Here is a 14,572-nt window from a genome sequence, read left to right on the forward strand (position 1 = left end):
GCATACACATGACTGAAGCATTATGCTGTGCACCAGAAATTGACACAACATTGTACTTCAATAAAAAGGTTTCTAAAAAGGTAAATGAGAGCCCACATGTGTCTTACCTCTAAAAATCTCTGAAATCTGTGTTGAGTCATGAAGTTTTGGGTTTGAGGATTGGGTCTTACAGTCATACAATCATAGCCACATCTATGAAATGAAGCCACAGACGTTCTCCACTTGACAATCTGGTTGTGAAAAGATCAGCTGTAGGGAAATAGCCTGGTTTAGATACAAACCCGCACGTCCTTACGTTTACATCTGGTCTAGCAGCCCCGCTCTCTATGGTGAGGACATCCCTTTGTGTGACTGGGTCACTTTTCCCTAAAATTAAAACCGGTTTGCAGAACTTGGCCCACTGAGTAGTGAGGTGCGTTGCTACCAGTCAACATGAGAAGAGTCTCTGGGAAGAGTCCAGCTTTTCTAGATGTTCCACAGAGCTTTCTATTGGGGTATCTCTGGTATGATGTGTAACGATAAAGAGATATCATGGAAAATAAAGCTTTAAAAAAAAAGGTAAAAGAGGAAGGGACTCAGAAAGACTTCAGAAGGCACCCTGAATGTATAGAAAAGTCTTCATGGGGACAGCTCTTCATCTAAAAAAAAAAAAAGCACGCATGCATGTATTATTGTCAGTAATGTCACCACTCTCACTTTGTCACACTTGGATGAAGACCCCTGGGGTCAGTGGAGGTTGGAAGAGCACAGCTCAGGACGCTAAAGATCAGACAGAGTCTGGATTAAACGACCCATTGTTTCTCTTCCAATTCTGAGATTCCACGGTTTTAATTTAAAAACTCACGGCTAAGAATAAAACACTACATTGTGTCGTTGCTCCGGACCCTTTCAGTGTTTAGGACTATACGATGTATCTTAATACCTCTACAGCCTCATACAACACCCAACATAAAATAGATTTTCAATAAAACAATGAAAGAAAAATTAAATGAGAAAAAAATCAGGGGAAAAAAGTTGATCAAGTTGATCCAGACGCCAGGACATGGTGCTTGGCTTATTAAAGAACACCATCCACTCTTCCTAAGGATGTTGGGACGGACACCTGGTAAGAACGAAGTAAGAAAGCACAGCTTTCTTCTTCTATGTGTTCACTGCCACGACCACTCTTCTTTTTTACACAACCTGTGCACCTGTACAGGGCAGCCCTGTGATTACCAATGCTCAGAAGTAAACACTGAAGTCAGAGAACAGCGTGGCAGAAAAAGTGTCAATTACATTTGGGGCTTTGCAAGTACCCAAGGGTATGCTTCCAATTCAACAACTCTGGAGAGCGAAGTGATGGCAGGGGGTGGACCTTCCTCTCCCGCAGGACCCTCATTACCGAGCAGAAATTTTCCTACTAGTGTCAACCATGGAGATTTCCTCCTTACATAAGAAGAAAATCCCGCGTGGCAGCTGACTTCTCACTCCTCCTCTTTGTCACTCTTGTACCCAAATCGTTTCTCCATCTGCCTGTCCAGCGCACCCAAGGCTCCCAGCTCTCTCTCTCTCATCTTAAACCTTTTACTCATTCTGTTCCCTCCCTGAGGGCCCCAGCCAACTCTTCTCCAGCCTTGTGTCTGTGTTTGGACATCAAGTCTCCCACAAGGCCCTTCTTGACCACACGCCACCCCACATCCCCAGTGCAGGTTGGCTGTCCCCCGTATGAGCCCCATCAGATCCCTACCACCTCCCTGGGGCCTTCCTGCTCTAATTTCCCATTGACTGTCCTTTCCTAAACTATAAACTCCCGATTCTTACCAATACACCCCCAGCACACAGCAGGCCCCCATTACGTATTTGTTGAATGAATGAATGATTGAATGAATAAATGAATTGATGAGCAGGTGCACTTGGTGGTAACAGACTGTGCAACGGAAGTATCTCATTTTTCAAGTCTCACTTTCAAAGCCCCCTTTTCAGCCTCCTCCAGGCAATGAAGACCGGACCTCTAGAATCACCTTGCACCGGCACATGCCCCACCAAAGCCCTCACTGCATCATGTGGTAATAACACAGCCAGATCTTCCTTGCGTTCTTCGAGGGCAGGGACTCTGCATTCTATCCCTGGGCCCCCACCTGGCACAGGTGGGAGTTGCTCAGTAAATATCTGCGGACTCTAGAAATTAACAGAGTCTGTTCTTGCCCCCTCTTCTCCCCAGGTGCATAGCACTCTGGTTGTTCTCAACCTGGCATGGAGGTATTTATTTTGCCCCAGCGTGACTTTAGATTTGCATCAACTTCTCTGGGGATATTTGGCTCATGAACAACAAATTCCAATTCATCTCAACATCAGTCATTTTTACTTCTAAATAGTTCTGAGAAACTTAACAACTCATTAAAAAAAACCACAAAAAAAACAAAATTTACGTTGAGAACGAAGACATACTAGACTATTTTCTTGGCAGGCATTTTGTTTATAATTTTATAATCAATTAGACAATGTCCCTGTCTTACATTACATATATATTTTTTCTGTGTATATATATTATATATCTATACTTTGATAGAAAGAGACATAAAAAAGCCTTTTCAAATGAGGCATGACACGCAACACTGGACACTCTTATTTATAATATAGAGATGTACTTTCTACACAATTATAATAGATGCTCAGAGGCCAGAGAGGGTTTACAAAGACAGCAGAGCACCCCTGTAAAAAAGAGGTGCACCATGCGACTGGACGTTTATTGCCATTAGTTCTATGTCCAGACAGCATATTGACGTTAAAAATGGCATCTGGTTATTGGAGAAGACGATGGTCATTGATTCACCCTGGCTCCATAACCGCTGGCTGCATGGTCTTTCAAATGACCAGGGAATGACAAACTTTGCTGATGGGCACTGGAAACACGAAGATGAAATGCTCACCAGAGGGGCAGAGCTCCTCATCTGGCCAAAAAGCAGAAGTTGCTACAAACATACGGTCCGTGGGCACTTGTCTGGGCCGGGAAACACAACATCATGGGCTGCTCTACAGGAATCAAAGTCTTCCTGGGTCACAGGTAACCAGGCTATGCCCACCAGGAACTGGAAAAATGCCCAGTGGCAGAGTGACCAGGGGACTTACGGACCCTACACATGTCAAGACTAGGATTCACTGAGAGTTCCAAGAAGACACACAGAAACCCGCAGTCTGCTGCGTGGAAGTCTGTCTGTCAGCTCCCTCCCCACCTTTTCCTTTCTTAAGAAATTCCTAAGTCTGCTCTCCTCAAAGTCGTCTGCCTGGACTTGTTTTCCATGGTCTACTTTGCTTTCCAGAGTCACATTGTTTAACATACGAGAAACTAAAATTCTCAGATGAGTCAAGAATCACTTGGCTTCTCACCACGGCACTGGTGACCATCACCAATCTTACGGCCCAGGAACCTGGTCCCAGACGAGTTTCCATACTTTCAGGAGGGAATTTTGCAGCAGGAGCTTTTGCCTCCAGACGACAGATCTCCCAGGTCAGCTATCCCTACGGTCCTAGCTCATGTGTCCCTGCAGTATGACTAATGATGCTTCTGCAGGCTTCCTTTAGCCCACAAAGTGCACTCAGCCTTTGGGACCGTATTAAACACCCTGGTAACTCCAAACTTCCCCTTAAGTCACCGACCAATAACAACTGGGGCTGAGTCCTCGATCTGACTGCTTCTACTCTCTGCTCTCACGTTTGTCCCCATTGTCTATTGGTTTTTAATCAATGGTGACCTTTCCTAGCCCTTTTATTTTCCTAAGGCAAGAAGACATTTCCAGTGCAAGATAACCAGCACCCTTCTGAGAGCTCCCCTGAGGTTTGAAACCCAGCACTCCTCCAACGAGATGTCTTTCCCCTTGCACGGAGAGGAGAGCTGGCCATGGTAATAATGGTCTTAGTTTTTTGCAAGTGCGTCAAATGCTAACATAGCATGTCTTTGGAAGTTTATCAGCAGGAGCTTCACACATGTGTGCATTAATCTCAGTGCCTCCTTCTGCTAGCTTTAGCTCAGTCAGTCTTCTCTATTGCAGACAAAGATTCAAGCCATCACAGAAACGACCTGTGGACCAGGGCTATGCATAGAAAGAGTCTGGGGAAGAAGGTGGAGCAGCTAGTTTACCCTGTCCCCCTCCAGTTACGTTCTTTGTAACAAACTTGCATTTACCGGTAGCACTGCCTGTATCTCCCCCAATACCTTAAATTGCCCCGCCCACTGCTGTTACAAAATCAAGTTGGAGTTTCTAAAGCCTCGCTTTGTCCCTCGTTGAGAAAACATGAGGAGAGAATGAGAGAGTGGGCAACACACTGCCTTGAACCAGCGGCACATTTGAATCTATGAGGATTATATTTACACAAATATGTTCCACTTCTGCACAGAGGTTAACCTGAGTTCTGAAATGCTTGTGTGCATCAAACATGATAAAGCTATGAACTGGTAACAGACTGGACAAATCTAGTTAAACGGGAGTGACCTCCCTGTGAGCCAGTGGTGGCAAGGAAGGTGGGCTCACCAACTCCAAGTATTCTGTTTCTTTATTTTTCCCAAAATTTTCCTAGAAAGCTTCTTGAATGAGACTCCAGGTGGCTAGCCAGGTTCGGCCAAAGTCTGTTGTCTGTTACACTGTGGGTTCAGCTTTCCCCAGTCTCCAAATGAAAGCACCTCGGCTGTCCGGTCCTATCCCCACCCTCCAGCCCTCAGTGCCTCCCTCTCTGAGCGCCACCCTGGAATGACGGAGGTCTGTAAAAGGATGTCTCAACCAGAGCTCTCACGGGTCTTAAATGTTTCCAGCAGAGCCCCCCCAAAGCCACTACTTGAAGTAATTGAGTCCCGCCACCAAGAAGAATTTCTCGAGGAAGAGTTCAGAGTCCAGCACAGCGATGTGAGCGGCTCGGCCAATCAGGGCGTTGGCCGTGTTGGGCAAGGCGTGGAACACGTTGTGTCGGACTAAAGTGCAGCCCTTGGCTTCCACCAGCGGGCGGAGAAGGTTGTCGATCATTTCCGCATAAACGGGCCCTGCAAGGAGGGAAGACAGATAGGAGGTCGGGGCAGAGTTCAGCGGCAGAATCTAGAGAAAAACAACACCGGATGGGTTTTCTCCTATCCCTGGGCAGAACAGCAGATGTGCCTCACAGGCATAGTCACTCTCACGGGTCCCTTTGGCTTTTTCAAATTGGGAAGTCACTAAAAGAGGAAAAAGACAAAGACGAAGATGAAGACAAACACAAAACGAAAATGAAGAAGAAAAAGAAGGAGGAGAAGAGAAGAAGGAAGATGAAAAGGGAAAGAAAAAGAAGAAATGAAATGAAGTGAAGTGAAATGAAATGAAAAGAAAAAAAAATAGAAGCAACGCGGCTCACCTGTGTGTCTGTCTTTGAGGGCAGTTTTACACATTTCGATCCTGGCTGAGTGAAATGGCACGTAGCGGTCTTGGGGAGAAGCAACCAGCACGACGTTTTTAAAATACTGCAGACCTGCAACAAGCCAGGCGGGCACTTTTTATCCAGGTTGTTTCAACTTACAGTCTCAGCTTTGCACACTTTGTGCAAACTTGCCCCCGAGAGAGGGAAAGGGGAAGACACCAGGCACAGCAGCCGAGCCGCTGCGGAGGACCTCCCGCTCTGGGAGGCTGAAAGGGGATTTGCACGTTAGTGGGAAGATGATGGCTTTGTCCTCATCGGCCTTGGAAGCTAGGGAGACACACAGCTCGCTACTGTGAACACTGAGTAACACGTAAGTGGCAAGAAAGCCTTTCTGGGCAGGGAATGCCACGGGGTCCACAAGGAAGTCAATGTAGTGTGGGGCTCCTCCTTCTCAGCCCCACAGTGCCCTTCATTCCAGCCCCGATTGTGTCACCTGCTTCAGGAAAAGTCTCTGACCTCATCCCCTGCGTGTAGTCTTGCCTCCCTGCAATCAGTCTCTCGCACTGAGACAGAGCCTCCCAGCCTATTCCTTCTGCCCCCAGAGCCCATCAGGGATCTCCAGGCCCGGCAGCGCTCCACCCCAGTCCTCCACCTGGACTCAGTGACCCTGTGCGGCTGCCTCCACTGAATTGAGTCTTCTCATCCAGGATCACAACCCCAGACCGTGTGCTGGGGGCTGGCTGGCTGGCCTCAGTAACCCGCAGGTGCAGGGCAGGGGTATAAACACTAGCCCTTTGCCCTCACTCAGGATAACTGCGGGGCGGCCCCAGGTCCCGAGCTCCCAGTGGGTGGGGCCCACTGACATCTCCAGGGTGACCACGTTGTGGTCCAACTGCCCGCCCTGCCCAAGCCTGCCTCCCCATGGAGGGATACCCTGCGGGCTCAGCACAGCACACAAAGACGGAAGTGAGTAAGGAGCCTGGCCACAGTTGTCATCAGCCCAGGGCTATGCCGAGCTCACATGCAGGGAGGCAGAGGTACCATCAGAGTCAGTGTCTATAAACTGATGGAAGACGCGGACCGCGAGACAAGACCCTGGGCCAGGAGAGCTTCCTCAGCAGGACGGGGCAGGACAATGGGTCGGCCCCTCTGCCCCTTCTGTGGACAGGGAGGTCATGCTGTGCGTGACCTGCTCATCCCCAGGGCAGGAAGGGTCTTCAACAGCCATGTGCATGTCCTCACCCCAGAATGTGGGAGGAGGTGTGACACCAAGCCTGCGGGAAGAACCCCCATCTCCCCCAGCACTGTCAACAGAAATGCACAGTGTCTCCCTGCCCCTTTTTGTGGTGGCTCTGCACCTGGGTGAAGGAGCTGTGAGCGGCGCACAGACCTCGGGGCTTGTGCCATTGGGACATTGAAAGCCTGGCAGGACATAGGGGCTACAGCTCGGCTGCAGAGAGGGCACTGCACACCAGCTCCCCTGGCGACGCCGCTCACAGCCAGGGGCAGACGGCCCAAGGGCTGCCGCACTCCCGAGGGGCCCGCGGGCCTCTCCACGCCTCCTGACTCCGCCCTTCCAGGAGCCAGTGAACTAGCGCTGACGCTAATCCGGGTCTGGGGGTTGGGATCTCCAGTTCACACGCATCACTGCCGCTAGGGGCTGCGGAGGGGGCCGCGCACCTGTTTTTTGGCTTAGTTGGTAGAGGAAGCATTTGCGCAGATCTGTGTTATCCCTGAAGGTCAGCTGCAAAAGGGACCCGGATTTCTTCAATTTCTGCATGAGCCACAAGCCTAGAAAGACAGAAACAAAACAAAGCAAAAATCAAACACATCAAACAAAAGGCAAAAAAAGAAACAGGGAATGATTAACATTAAACTGTGGTTTTTAGTTAACTTAAAAATGAGAGTACGCTGGGCAATTTAGCAAATACTTGTGGAGTCAGAGGGACGTCCGACTTCTCATGTCCTGGTGGCAGTGACGGAAAATCATATGGGACAGGCTTCGGGGGTCAGGAACTACCCAAATCGTTTGATTTTTCAATCCCCTTCCATAAATCTAGCCTAATGGAACACTCCTAAATAAAATTGAAAAAAAAAAGTAAGAATGTTCCTTAAAGATCTATTTAGGAAATGGAAGAGGGAAAAGCAACCATCCTTTAATGAGTCCACCCATTTACAGTGGCTACACTGACGTTAACACTGAGGAGTGTGAGCATATGTCACCACCTCCAAAAACTGAATTTGATAAAAATGCAAGGAAATAAACAAGGGTGTGTATATATCATGGTGACTGCCACGTAAACGTGTCTGCATGCGAGATCACTCTGGACACGCTGCACTGCAAGCATTCTTGGTAATGACTCATTTTTCAACTCTTGGTAGTGTTGCAAGGTTATTTTATTATTATGGGAAAAAGTCAAAGGTGGTTAAAATCATTTGTTTCTGCCTAAAGGAGCTTCCCTGGTTTGGGAGGACAGACAGCGTGACAGAGGGAAAAGAATCTCATTTGTTACGTATCAATGTGTCAAAGAGCTCGGGGTCACAAATGATGTCCTACAATAATGTAAAAGCAAACACATTGGCCCCACCTCATGTGAGGGCAGCAAGCAGCCCGGTCTGGCCTGGGTGTGGGGCAGGTACAGGGGAGCCGGGGTAGAGAGCCAGGAGCTGGGCAGGGCGCTGGAGCTTACTGGGGTGACCCCCGGATAACACGTAATGGATTTGGCCGACTGGGGACCACTGAAGTCTTTGTTAGGAATGACTTAATAAACTATTCACTATCGTACAAACCCCAATGACCCACTTCGGCTGCCAACACCAAATCTCGTCACCTGCCAGTAACCACCCCATCAGTAGCATCCATACGGTCTAGAGGGTCAGTCTAACCCCCGTCACATCACACGAGGTCCTTTATCACCATCAGGCTCCTCCTGACAGTGTCACTGCCATCCTGTGCTCCTGTCACAGAGAGCCACCTGCAGTTTGCTGATGACACCGTGCTCTCAGTTACTAAACACACTATTTCTTCCGCACAGAAAACTCTCCTACCGTCCACTGTCTTGGAAATTCTACTCATCTTCCGAGATTCACTGGGCCTCACTTCTTTGCCCTCCATGACGTCCCTCCCTTACAACACAGAGGAAACCATGAGAGCCTCAGGCTGCAGAAAGAAGTTTAGAAGCTGGCTAAAGACGACCTCCCATACATGTCAGTTAACTTCTTTTTTCCTTCTCCTGTTTAATCTTCAATAATTCTGTAATACACACATTCACAAAAGCACATACTATATATATATATGTGTGTGTGTGTGTGTAAACATATATGTGTGTATATATAATACACACTTATAGACATGTATATACACATGTATACATATAAAATATACATGCTTATAAATAGCACACACACATATATAATGTGCATGCTTACACACAGGCATATATACACATACAAGCATATACCATACGTGTATCCACACTTACACACACACATACATATCCACATTGGCCTCATCTGACAAATAAGGAAACTAATGGCCTCATCTGACAAATAAGGAAACTAAGTAGCATGGAGATTAAAGGTCTTGGCCAGAGGAGGCCCCGAACGTCTGGGTTAGAACTTACCGGTAGGCCTGTCATGGAAGTGACTTGATTCAAAGCCCATTTTGATAGACTGTTTGTTTCCACAAAATCCGTATGCTGAAAACTAAACCCTCAGTGTGATGGTGTTTGAAGGTGTGGTCTCTGGGGGGTGATTAGGTGATGAGGGTGGAGCCCTCCCAAGTGGGATTAGTTCCCTTATAAGAGAGACCCTTCCTCCATGTGCGGACACAGTGTGAAGACGGCTGTGTGTGAATCAGAATGTGGGGCCTCCAAATCTGCCGATGCATTGATCTGGGGCTTTCAGGCCTCCAGAAGTGCTAGAAATAGATGTTTGTTGCTTATAAGGCCCCCACTCCAGTTTATGGTGATTTGTTGCAAATTGAGACACCCACGCTCTCACCCCCACATCATTACACCTCTTCAGTTTTTTCCAGCCAAAACCCCAGGGCCATCACCTATTTATTCACAGAAAGTTGAAGCAGAAGAGATCCGGGGAAACCTCTAATCTAACCTCACCCAGCTCACGACCGGAAGAACGCCTTTCTAAGCCGGGTCTCCTGCCACCTCATGCTCTGCAGAGGCTCCAAAGTCCCAAGGAGGTTCCATCAGGCAGCGAGAGCATCTGTCTCGGCTGTCACCTCCCCTCTGCCCTGAAGGAACCGAGGGGGTGGGGAGAGTCTCACCTGTACTGACCAGGGTGCTGTTGTTGTACAGGGTCCCCAGGTGAGGCCCGGACAGCGACAGGAAGGTGTGGAGTTTGTTGAGGTAATACCGGAACCGGGGCCGTGTGAGGACCGATCGGATGATGATGTTGCCGAGAGAATGGCCAATGAAGCTGTTGAGAGGCAGAAGTGGTCCACGTGAGTGCGACAGCAGGAGGCCAGCTGCCCGGAACGCGCTGCACTGGGAACACCAAGGGGTGACCGCCCTCCACCTCCCATGGCACTTAGGGAAACCGCCAGTCCATCCCCACAGGGTTTCCGGACGCTGGCCACATGAAGCCTGAGATGGAAGCTCTGGCCCACGGTGGCTGGAGGAGGAGTGTGGGCATCTTCCCAGATTTGTGTTAGTAGAGCAGCCCCAACTCTGGTCTCCACGTCTCCCTCGGTGCACTGGGGGGTCCTCTCTGACATACGCATCTCAGCACTGACATCCCAGTCACTCACAGGGTAAAATCCAGCTCCTGAGCTTGGCTTATGAGGTTATTCCTGACCTGACCTCTGCCTGCATTCTCTGACTTTACTCAGGACACAGCTCTGAGCTGCCCGCTCTCAGCCCACAACAGCTCTGCTCCGGCGGGACTGCTGCCACAGGTCTATGGGTTCCACACATCACTACTTTCAGTCAATGTTAAGTAATTTTGTTAGAGAACAAACCACACAAGCTGTTGACTATCACCTTAACCACGTCAACAGTGACCCTGAGTTGTCATAGTGGAAGGACCCACTTAGCACTGACTGAAATCCTTTTATTGGGCAGGCAATACATCTCTCAGTGCTGGTCCCACTTAGTCAATGGGAAAACAAAGGCTCAGAGATGTAGGAAGCTTGTAAAAGGTTACACAGTGGAGCTGGGACGCAAGCTTGTAAGTGTTGGCAGAACACATTTAAAACCTAGAGATGGCTGTTAAAGTCCAATTCTCTTTCTACTGAGCTACAAAATGTTATAGTCCTGCACACAAGTATGGGCATGTCAAGCAGCCCTGGCCTCATTTCTGCCCTGAAACTAAACCACTCCATCAAAAGTCACAAGTGAACTTGTCCCAGACTCGTACACAAAAGGCATCACGCTGAACTTGTACACAGCAAACACTCAAACATGGCACCCCTCCCCCCGGCATTAACTACCTGTGGTTTCCTTTTACCTAATTCGCGATATGGAGAGGTTGTACAGCTGAATGTGCTGAATGATTTCATCCAGTAACCGATCCGTCATGGTGTCAAAATCCGCAAACGTGTCCATCTGGAAGGAGAGGGAGGAGACGGGCGCTGGGCGGGGCCGGGCGCGGGGCGGGGCCCTGGGCGGGGCCAGGCGCTGGGCGGGGCCGGGCTCTGCGCACAGGCCCGGCTTCCTCGTTAACCGTCAGGGCGCGTCCCGGGAGGGCGCCCAGGCCCGATGGGAGGGTTACCAGTGAGGAGGCGGCATCAGAGTGGGGCTCTGGTGAGGAGCCTTGGGGACCCTGGAGAACTTTCAGTTGGGAGGGTGGAAAGTAAAGGGACAGGAGGAAGAGACGGAGAAGAGCGGGCGTGCCGTGCCGGCTGCCACGCCACGGGCCGGGGGCTCACATGGGCGCACGGGTACCGCTGCCCCGCTTCGCAGAGGAGGGAACAGGCCCGAGAGGCGAGCCCCGGCCCCTTCCCCAGCGCAGACCTCAGACCGCACTGCCCCGCCACGTCCCAAAGGCAGGCGTCGGCTTTGAGAAGGTTCCAGAAGACACCTGACTCACACGTTCACACTTCTTCCTATTGCCTCCTCCCAGAAGGAAGCGAGTCCCTTGTCCCCAGACCTTCCACGTGTCTGGTCAGTGTTCTCTGACAAGGTCCCCTCCCACCTGTGTGGCCATAGACTCTCATGGCGACTTCAGGAGCCCGTCTAAGACCTGAATCAGGGGTTGTCTCAGTTCTGAAGTTTGTTGTCGTACCTGATTCTTTTCAGACATGAGGAAGTCCAGTTTTCCTCCCGGAAGCCCCAGTTCTATGAAAGTCTTTACCAGCCGGAGGTCTGCACTGTTCCCTAAAAACGACAAGCAACCCCACCAGGGACCCACAATTAATCACATAAAAGCTGACGCACAAGGATTTACTTCTCACTCTTCTCCCATCCCCCCACTTCCCATTTTTTTATTAAGCTGATAATAAGAACAACTGGTCCTGTGCTGCCCCCTCCCCCTGCCCACACGGGTCAGGCCCCTCCTGGTGGTCCCCCCTCCATGGAATTATTCCTCCATCTATAAATATGTGGCTTGTGAACATTCTGACACAGCAATGGCTGCAGACTCTCCACCCCCCTTTTCTTCCAAGTCAGTTCTGTTCACTCAGGATAAACAGAGTGGTGGCCCTTGCGGCTGATGAGGCCCAGTGTGACATCGACAAGTCCCCTCTCAAATCTGCTCCTCAGTACAAAGACTGTCTAGTTCTGCCACTTACATGTAGCCAGCAAGTCCCTCCCAGAGGCCAGCAGGGACATAGTTATCCACAGCAGAGCAAGGGTCACCCTTGGGAACCCGAGTCAGGTAAGTGCAAACTCCATGGGTACCATCTTCCAGAGTGACCAGCAGGGGCTGAGGAACAGGAGCTTAAGAACTTGAGGCTGCTGCTAAGCGCAGAGGATGGAGAACGCATCCCCGAAGTAAAAATCAGGTGGGAAGTGATTCTGATACAACAGAACAAACTCCGTATTCAAGTTTCGTTAAGCAGTAAACTTCATGCAGGCCACGGGGTTCGGCTGTAGCTTTTGCTTTTTAATTGAAGTAGAGTCGGTTTACAATGTTGTGTTAATTGCTGGTGCACAGCAGAGAGGTTCAGTGATACATTATACATGTATGTCACTTTTCATATTCTTTTTCATTATAGGCTGTTACAAGGTATTGAATATAGTTCCCTGTGCTGCACAGCAGGACCTTGCTGTATTCTCTGTTCTATATATAGGAGTCAGTATCTGCAAACCCAGAACTCCCAGTTTACCCCTCCACCCACCCCCTTTCACCCCGGGGCCAGAATTCAGTTGTAGCTTCATGAATTTTTTAATCTGTTCCTCAAAGGGATCCCTGCAGAGTTGAAAGTCAGAAGTTGCTTATGTGGCCAAATAGGTGACCCACTTCGCCACGTCACTGTAGCTTCCGCGCAGCTTATAAACTATAAACGATACCATTTACAACCAATTTTATGTTGTTCTTTAGGAAACTACCACACAATTCAAAGGATGGTGAAAATGCCACACAGGATATGGGAGACTTAAAGATATTTGATAGAATCTCTCTAATCTTTAAGGATGACCCAGTATAAATAAACACCCACCCCGCGACGGTGGCCCGTCTGAGCACAAGGCCAGGGATGCAGGGCAGAGCTATCAGACACTTAGGTGCTTCTAGGAAGTGTTTCGGTGTTGTATTAAGTTAAATTTTATTCATTCCTTCCATTCCGGACAATGAAAGCAGGCTCTTTGGTCCTTTTGTTCTTGTTTAAAGCTACCTAACGACATTCTAAGATCTGGCCTTACTATATATACATGCAGATAGACAGATATCTCAAGTGTCTATATTAGTGTAAGGAGTCTAAACAGGAGATGCCGGGGGCCCCTCTTCTTCAGCTACTGAGCAAGAAAGAACTTTCTGCAACTTAAAACTTTTTCAGAAAATATGATTTGATAGTGTGTTCAATTGAGGACATCTACAAGAATGTACCTCTTGGGCTTTTTGCACATGAAGAGTTGTGGAAATGTTCATGCCCATTACCAACGTCTTCAGTCCTCTGTTCATGTAAATACACCCTTGGAAGTAGAATTTGAACAAACGGATCCTGTGAAACTCTGCAGAGTTTAGGCACATGCACCTTGAACTAGAGGCATCACCTTCAAGAGAAACGGGTGCTTGATTGCTGGCTGCCTTTTGGGTGGCTTTATGCCCGAGGGATAACGCTAGGGCTGACAGCTCACTTTTCTGACACAGACACTGGTGAAGCTGCTCTTTCTCTACAACATTCCTCTTCTCCCACCTGAGTGATGGGAAAAAAATAAAAGTCTGTGGCCCGACCAGATTTCTTATTTTAACAAAGAGATGGAGAGGCACATCTCATTTTAATTTAGTATCAGGTAAATAAGAGGTGGACACTCGTCATGCAAGGCATGAAGCTAAGTTGTCCACAGATCCTGTGTTTAAAAACTCACAGGGTGAGTGAGAAAGTTGTTCCTTGTCTTTCTTGAAATCTTTCTGATTGCAAATCCCAGTTAAAAACAAGCCTGTCTTCAACACCTTAATACTTTTTAAAGAGAAAGTGAATCTCAAGCTCAAAGTCTCCTGGCAATGGGACAAGTCAGACTCCAGCACAGTTATTTCCTTTATAAGTATTTTCAGTGTGACTTTGTGTGTTGCATGTGATTGTAGTATTTAATTTGTGGTAGTGATTTGAAGTTTTATTTTATTTTATTTTTTGATGGGGGTACTGGGGACTGAACCCAGGACCTCACACATGCTAAGTATGTGCTCTACCACAGAGCTATACCCAACCCCTTGAAGTTTATTTTTTTAATAAATATATTCAAAAAATAAGACCATTTCAACACAAATTTTGAAATTAATAGTACGAGGTCCATGGATAGAGTAAATATGGGGAAGGGAATGTGTGAATGGCTGAGACTTGGGGGGCGTAAGAATCAAAGCAGAGAGAGGAGAGCTCACCAGAAAGACAGACAGACACCGCGGTGTGAAATGGCCTCTGTCCCTGGAGATGGGAGCGAATTAGTGCAACTGAATGAGGAAAAGAACAGGAGATGAGAATGGGGGGCGGATGCAGGGGTCAGACATAAAGAACATTTTATGCCAGGAGTTTTCTAAGCTTTCTAAGATAGGAGTTTATTTTATTTTGTTTTCTGAGAGCTACAGAGAAAGGTTTTAG

The 14,572-nt window shown here is 48.4% G+C and overlaps 1 protein-coding gene across 1 annotated transcript in view; it reads right to left on the minus strand.

Moving 5' to 3' along the window:
- Nucleotides 1-2,434: 2,434 nt before the first annotated feature.
- FAM135B (family with sequence similarity 135 member B) overlaps nt 2,435-14,572 on the minus strand; it is a 154,565-nt gene continuing 142,427 nt past the window's right edge. Inside the window, exons 14-19 of the mRNA XM_045508452.2 lie at nt 11,602-11,693; nt 10,825-10,922; nt 9,644-9,795; nt 7,039-7,149; nt 5,356-5,469; nt 2,435-5,011 (exon numbers count right to left, since the gene is read on the minus strand). Coding sequence (XP_045364408.2) covers nt 4,806-5,011; nt 5,356-5,469; nt 7,039-7,149; nt 9,644-9,795; nt 10,825-10,922; nt 11,602-11,693 — 773 coding nt within the window. The 3' untranslated portion in view covers nt 2,435-4,805. The remainder of the gene's footprint in view (nt 5,012-5,355; nt 5,470-7,038; nt 7,150-9,643; nt 9,796-10,824; nt 10,923-11,601; nt 11,694-14,572) is intronic.

The sequence above is a fragment of the Camelus bactrianus genome, chromosome 25, assembly GCF_048773025.1.
Source record: "Camelus bactrianus isolate YW-2024 breed Bactrian camel chromosome 25, ASM4877302v1, whole genome shotgun sequence".
Classification (NCBI taxonomy): Eukaryota; Metazoa; Chordata; class Mammalia; order Artiodactyla; family Camelidae; genus Camelus; species Camelus bactrianus.